Source organism: Nicotiana tabacum, chromosome 24 (assembly GCF_000715075.1).
Source record: "Nicotiana tabacum cultivar K326 chromosome 24, ASM71507v2, whole genome shotgun sequence".
NCBI classification, from domain to species: domain Eukaryota; kingdom Viridiplantae; phylum Streptophyta; class Magnoliopsida; order Solanales; family Solanaceae; genus Nicotiana; species Nicotiana tabacum.
Genome location: NC_134103.1, coordinates 76787000 through 76795051, shown reverse-complemented (window position 1 = coordinate 76795051; position 8052 = coordinate 76787000). Strand labels below are relative to the sequence as shown.

At 32.7% G+C, this 8052-nt stretch overlaps 2 protein-coding genes across 2 annotated transcripts; both read left to right on the top strand.

Moving 5' to 3' along the window:
- Positions 1–5166: 5166 nt before the first annotated feature.
- On the top strand, positions 5167–5544 carry LOC142178237 (uncharacterized). Its single transcript, XM_075247561.1, has one exon. It carries the CDS (start codon positions 5167–5169, stop codon positions 5542–5544), a length of 378 nt encoding a protein of 125 aa, XP_075103662.1.
- A 1219-nt stretch (positions 5545–6763) lies between these two features.
- LOC142178236 (uncharacterized) lies at positions 6764–7600 on the top strand. The gene is made up of 2 exons (XM_075247560.1): positions 6764–7057; positions 7139–7600. Exons 1-2 carry the CDS (start codon positions 6764–6766, stop codon positions 7598–7600), a joined length of 756 nt encoding a protein of 251 aa, XP_075103661.1.
- Positions 7601–8052: the final 452 nt, after the last annotated feature.

The following is an 8052-nucleotide window of genomic DNA, read 5'->3' as shown; positions in this document are numbered from 1 at the left end:
TTTTATGTCCAAACGTCTACTTAAGGTTTATTCCATTTGTTATGCGCATTTCAAATTTGACCTAATTGGGTCAACTTTAATTAACATAGCAGGCCACGTGGAAAACACGATTTGATTGCAGTCTCATTGAAAGTCAATTGCTACCCAATTTCTTTTTCTATTTTTTTTTTGTATTTAATTCTTTAATATAGTTTCCAAATTCTCATGAATCAGGACTTCAGAATTGGTGTGAAGGGCAAGAGACGAGTGGGACCACTTTCTACAAAGAGATTTGAATGATTGAATAGGAAAAGGATCAAAGGAAACACATGTGATTATGATTTAGCAATCATTTTCACAATTTGTACCTTACACCTACACAAGTGTCAATTTTAATTAGAAACAAAGAACCATGTTTATACAACCATTTATTTATTTAGTCATAATCTTAACTCTTGGTTGAGAATCATTAGTTTCATGGAAAAAGCAAAAAATATACTTAAATCTAGTCACAGCCTATAAGCCATAACAATTAACAAACTGATAGGTTAAACAATAGTAGTGAGTTTTGTGCTCCCATTTTGCCACTTTTAGATTTGTAAGTTTCTAAACTTCATTGTTGTTTTGTTTTTCTATACTGCGAAGTGAGAACTGACCAATAACTTCTTATAGGAACAAAAGTGTTATCGCACTTCAACAAATCAATACTAGCAACATGTTTAATTTAGGACAAAATTTACCGAGTACAGAACGAAGAAATTAGGAGCTGATTACACTTGTCATACTACAAGACCATTTAGTTAGTAAAGAAATAGACGTGAGATCTAACTCAAAACTCCAAAAGCTAGCTCATAACACAAAATTGCCAAAATTATATAAGGAGATTAATTATCACATCTATAACTAATGTGAGACTATATTAACACCTTTGCACGCTCAAGACCGGATATCTATGGAGTGTGTATGATATAATATTGAGAAAATTACGTGACACATCAAATATTAACATTGTATTTATCATTCGTAACTATACTTTCATTAAATTTACCATTCGTAGCTATATTTGAATTTTATAGCAAATCCATAAAATAAGAGATTAATTATTTTGAACTGAAATAAGAGAGCGAACAAATACAATTGATACAAATTGTATTCGTTGCACGAATGAATGCAATTGCGAGAATGAATACAGTTGATACACATTGTATTCGTTGCGCAAACGAATACAATTGACACATATTGTATTCGTAATTAGGCAAACTTTAGTTATAACTAGGTTCTAAACAATAGTGATTTATGAAAATCCTCAAGAATATTTGAGCGCATGTGAAAAAATAGAACTTAAGTCGAACTCAATTTCAAAAGCTAAATCATGAGATGAGAATTATTACAGATGCTAAGGAGATTTATTGCCCTATATACAACCGATGCTAAACTATTATAACATATATTACAGATATCACAAGTGTGATTAAAATATGTTCAATTAGTAAGCGAACAAAATTACATTTTTATCAATTAAATAAGTCCATCTCATCGCGTGAAAAAGAAATGCTAAAGGGTCAAAGGCTATCCTACTTGATTAATAAGTGTTTGGTAGCTTAAATTAATATTCCTTTTTGGGTTGTTTAATTGTGACTTTCACGTTTTGGTGTAAATGTCTTCGCGTATCTAATCAAATATAATTTTTGACTTTCAAAACTCAATATTCTTATCCAATTTGATGGCATGGATTTTGTACATATGATAGTTATAATACTAACACATCTTAATTGTATTTCACGTTTCAGTAGAAAATGTCTTCGATTGAGTAATTTTTTTTTTGTTAATAAAAATTGTCAACAATATTATTCTTATCCAATTTGACAGTAAAAGCAGATTTTTGTTTGGGTTGACAGTATTACCTTGATGCAAAAAGAAAATAACAATGTAAAGGGATATCTAAAAGCCTAAAAGCAGCAAAGAGAGTTTTTGTGCATAGTATAGAAAAAGATGTGCTTTCCTTGGAATTGGACGATATCCACATCATAAGCTATCCATTGTGTTTTGTGAGGCCATATATATAGAAGCTCAATTTCTCCACTCCTTTTCCAAGCACCAACTAAAATGAATGGGAAAAGGATTCACTATTGATTCTCCTCCTCAGAATCCAAACACTCCCATATCTGCTCTTTACATTTTTCCACTAACTTTTTTTGGGTTTTCAATCGAGGTCCGATACTCATATTGGGGCCTAAACTCGGACATTGAGTAGGGAAATCATTGAAGATAAAACGTTCCCTAACAAAGGCGACTCAATACCTAGGGCTCAAACTCGAAACTTCTGATTAAGGATGAAGGAGTACTTATTGTTGGGATATACTATTAACCATGCGGTTTAGACATAGTATTTTATTTTATTCTTTAATGGAACAATTATTTATTTAATTTATTCAATTCAATAAAGTACTATTTTAAATAGATCATTTGTTACATGTGTGTTCTTTTAGTTATGTAGTAGACAATTTAGTGTATGGAGTCGTAGCTCATGCACAAAAGATTAAATTGTCGGTTCACATAATTAATAAACTATGTTCACAACCAAAGATATTATTGGACAAAATATCTTGATGATTGTAGCACAAGATTATGGTATAATTTGTCTTGATTATGGGAGTGGGTTTATTCCGACTTCTTGTGCTAGTATACCTAGTATATATTGAACGGACCAAGTAGAGAAAATATATTTTTGTACTGAATATATATAAAACTTTTTCTCTAATTCATTAAATGAGCTTATAATCCTAATCTTGATATAATTATTATGATCAATGTAATTTTATTTATTGTTTTGATTTATCAAAAGGTACGACTCAATTCATAGTTAGTGTATGCCTAATAGATTGGACAATAACGAATAACATTTGTGAAATAATAATTGGTTGATAGAATCCATGACTTGATTTTGAGTTTGATGATACCCCTTTATGTGAGCTTATAAGTTTTCATGTGAAAACCCGGCCGGTGAATTTTGTATCCGTCACATAAAATGGTTTAAGCGGAATTATAAAGGATTTAATTAGTTGATTAAATTAAATTTTCAGTAATTTAATTTAATTAACTGGTATTTGAGATCTTAACATGGGGAGTTAAAATAAGTGTTACTGAATTTTCAAAATTCATATTGAGGAGTTCAATTGCAGTTTTTTTGGTGGAATAAATTGTAATTAATTATAGTAAAAAATAATTAATGCTAATTTCGAATTATTGCTATAATTAGTAGACTCTTATTATTTCTGTGGTCCCTGCTATACCTAGTAAAAATCTGGACTTAACTTGGGTAAAAAGTAACTTGGAAGAAAAGTCATCCGGTAGAGTTAGAGTAGGATTCTACTTGTGCAAGTAGAATCCTACACGTTTTTGGAGCAGATTTTCGGCCAAAAACTAGTCAACTTAAGGAAGACTAATTTTACCAAATAACTCACTTTTTAGAGTTGTATTGATCTTGCCACTCAAAGCAAATTTGTCCAAGATTTTACTATGCATATAGCAGAAGACTGCAACCCTAGATTCTAGCTGTGTGGAGGATTTGTACAACGATTTCAAGAGGTTAGTGCTTCTAATCTATCAATTATAACATTGTCTAGTTTATATGTATTTGATGCCTGGATTGTTTGCTTGTTTCCGCTGCATATGTTCTAACAATTGGTATCAGAACCGACTTACATCTAATTAGATAATGTAATACATCATGAATAGAGTAATATTAAAACGTGTTGTTTAATGATATATGTTTGGTATGATTATTCTATGTCAAAAACGTGATTGTATTTATTAGTATTTTAATTCTGAAATTATGAATTAATATACATATGCATAAACAGTGGTGTTATATTTAATGACAATCTATTTAATTACGTTTTTGATGAATAGCAATGTTGGTTTTAATAAAAACGTGACTGTTTTTTCAAAGTACTATTAAATTTGTAATTATGGATTAATACATATATGCATAAACAGTGGATTAATACTATTAATCTATTTTAGTTACATTTTTATCCATAATCACAGTGTTATATTAATAAAAATGTGTCTGTTTTGAATGTTATTAGTTCTAAAATTATGGATTAATATACGGAATTATGAACAGTGGCATTTTGAACGGGTGAAAAACATTCTGTTTTTTTTACAATTTTGTTCGAAAACAGTTTTTTATATAACACTGTAATAATAATAATATTATTTTGAGTTCTGCAATCATGAATTAACATACATAAGTATATTATGTGATTTAAACGAGTCAAAATAATCAAAACCCTAAAAAAGGCCAAAAATAGAATTCTACATATAGGTCATGAATTTGGAATTTTGAAATTCTGTCGAACTCCGATTGACCTCAAATTTGGTAGGTTCATCGGAAACGACCTAGTGAGCAATACACATGAGCTTTTCTCATGATGTACGTCGTTTTTTGGGCATTCGGGGTCGTTTAGATGGGTTTTTGGCCGTTTTTCTATTTTCTGGAAAAAAAAAAACAAATTTAATAAATTTTTTTAAGAAAACAGTGATGGTAGGGTTCAATTCCCATGGTTTCCAATCATGTTTTACAATAATATAATGAATTTATATGTTGACACAGGTCTTCCTCCACATCGGATAAGTTCATTATAGATGATTACTGTAGTTTTGCCTCTAGTTATTTGATTACTTGTATTAACTCTCCAACCGAGTTACATGTTGATTCAATGAAAACTAGAGTTTATAAAAGTGATATTTACCTATCTTAAATTAATAGTTTACTCTCCATCTGAGTTGGTCCTGTTTTAATTTATGGAGTAAATACCTTACATAACTCATATATTTTGCATGAATAGTTAAGTTTCCCTAACAAATCTAACTGTTCAATGAGCATGGTTATATGTGTAATGTGCAGTTTTGAATTTAATTATTCTAAATACGTAACTAATGATCTATTTAATGTGAATATCTCTCAGATTAACCATATCTTCATTCAACCCACGTACCTCAATTTTGAACCAAAACAAGTTAGAAGGACCGAATTATGTTGACTGGAAAAGGAACCATGATATTGTCCTAACTGTTAAAGGTTATAAATTTGTAATCACTGAGGAGTGCCCAGAAAAACCTAATGAAGGTGCTGCTGATGATCAGGTTAAAGCCTATGACAAATAGGTCAAGGCTGATGAGATGGCGCGATGTTACATTCTTGCCTCTATGGCGAATGTTTTGCAACATCAGCATCAGTATATGGGGTCTGCTTATGACATGCTCGAAAGTCTCAAAGAGATGTTCGGTGAGCAAAATTGTGCGGCTAAGCAGACAACCATGAAAGCCCTTTTGAACACCAAGATGGCTGAAGGATCATCGGTCAGGGACCATGTTTTGAAGATGATGGGTCTTCTGAATGAACTGGAGGTCCTTGGAGCTGTGATTGATAAGGAATCTCAAGTTGAGATGGTCCTGCAGACTCTGCCTGACAGTTTTCAACAATTTCGCTTGAACTATAATATGAACAAAATGGATTTGTCACTGGCAAAATTGTTGAATGAGCTGCAAGCGGCATAATCTATCATCAAACAGTAAGCTCCAGTTGTGGCACTGAATGTTGAGAAAGCTTCGGTTTCTAAGTCGAAAGGCAGTAAGAAAAAGAAGAAGACTCAAAAGGTTTTGGCACCTGGAGGTGCGGCTAGTGTGAAAAGGCCTAATGGAAAGTCCTATCATTGCAAGCAACCTCGGCATCTCAAAAAGCAATGCCATGTCTATCTGGCAAAGTTGAATAAGCAAGGTAATTCAAATTTAAATGTCGCTGAAACTTGTTTAGCGACTGTCTCTACCATGTTTTGGTGTGTAAATTCAGGAGCCACTAATCATATTTGTACTACTTTGTAGGGGTTTCAGGAAACACGACGGCTAAGTGAGAATGAAGTTTGCATTTTCAAGCTAATGGCGAGCCAGCACCAACTTTAGCATTAGGCGATATTAGAGTTTCGTTCAGCAGTGATAGAGTTTTAGTTTTGAAAGATGTTCTCTATGTACCTTCTATTAGAAGGAATTTGATTTCGGTTTCGAAAATAATGGATGTTGGTTATAATATTTATTTTGCTAATAACTCTGCTATTATTAAGTTTAATAAATGTTTTATCTACACTGCTGCTAGAGTACATGACCTTTTTATTCTTGATATATCTCCTCATATACTACAACAACCAAAAGAATTAAATAATATTAATTTACCACATGAAAAACGTATTTCTGAATTGAGCCAAACTTATTTATGGCACTTACGTCTAGGTCATATAAATCTAAATAAGATTTCGAGATTGGTCTCTGATGGACCTTTGAGTTCATTGAAAGTAGAGGCACTGCCAATATGCGAATCCTGTTTAGAAGGTAAAATGACCAAGAGGCATTTTCCCTCAAAAGAAAATAGAGCCAACGATAAGTTAGAATTAATTCACTCTGATTTGTGTGGACCTATGAGTATACAAGCAAGAGGTGATTTTGAGTATTTTGTGACTTTCACAAATGATTACTCAAAATATGGATATATTTATGTGTTGCGCCGTAAGTCTGAATGCTTTGATAAATTCAAAGAATTAAGACGGAAACGGAGAAACGACATGATAAATATATCAAAACATTGCGATCTGATCGTGGTGGTGAATACCTTCCTGCGGAATTCATTAAATATTTATCAGATTGTGGAATTACATCTCAATTATCTGCTCCAGGAACACCACAACAAAATAATGTGGCAGAAAGAAGAAATAGAACCCTTATGGAAATGGTTAGATCAATGTTAAGTTATTCCGATTTGCCTTCTTCCTTTTGGGGATATGCTTTAGAAACAACAAATTACATTCTAAATTTGGTTCCTTCAAAGTCAGTACCTTCAACTCCAACAAAATTGTGGACTGGGCGCAAGCCAAGTTTACGGCACATTCGGGTTTGGGGTTGTCCAACGCATGTGCTGAAAGAGAAAGCGGATAAATTGGAATCGAGTACAGAAGTATGCATTTTTATTGGATATCCAAAAAGAACTAAAGGCGGTTTAATTTATTATCCCAAAGAAAAGAAGGTAATTATTACGACAAATGCCAAATTTTTAGAAAAAGACTATTTAATGAACCATATTCCTAGAAGTAAACTAGTTTTATAGGAATTAAGTAATGGAGTAACTAATGACTCATCTCTGGAACGTATCCCGGAAGCTAGTATTGACATACCACTGCATTATCATAGTGGGAGAAATGTCAATAGGCAGCACAATGCACAAGAGCAATTGCCTGACATCTTACTACCCCGGAGTAGTGGGAGTAATGTTGAGCAACCTCAGATTGTTGAGCAACCTGAAATCGTTCTGCAGTTTGCACTTCAGGAAGAAGTTAATAATATCCCAGCACCGCAAGGTATGGAGGAATCTTCAGTTCCAGAAAATGATGTTGTGATTCAACAACAAAATCAGACTACACCTGTAGTGACTAGTCGTAATGGGAGAATTATTAAAAAACCTCTCCGGTTTGCGCTCTTGGGAGAATCTTTTGATAAAATCCTTGAAGAGCCTAATACAAAACCTCTTAATTACGACGAAGCACTACATGATACAGATGTTGATAAATAGGTTGCTGCTATGAAATCTAAAATGGAGTCCATGTAATCCAATCAAGTTCGGGATCTTGTAAAACCACCTACTGGAGTCAAACCCATTGGTTGTAGATGAATATATAAGAAAAAGAGAGAAGTGGATGGAAAAGTGCAAACTTTTAAAGCTAGGCTTGTTGCAAAAGGGTTTACTAAAAAAGAAGGGATCGATTATGAGGAAACCTTTTCGCCAGTAGCCATGCTTAAAGCCATTAGGATTCTCTTATCCATTGCTGCTCATTATGATTATGAGATTTGGCAAATGGATGTCAACGGCTTTTCTAAATGGAAGTCTTGATGAGTGCATCTATATGGCACAACTAGTTGGTTTCATAAAAAGTGGCAATGAACACATGTTGTGTAAATTAAAGAAATCTATTTATGGATTGAAACAAGCTTCTAGAGCATGGAACACTCATCGATTAAAACCTT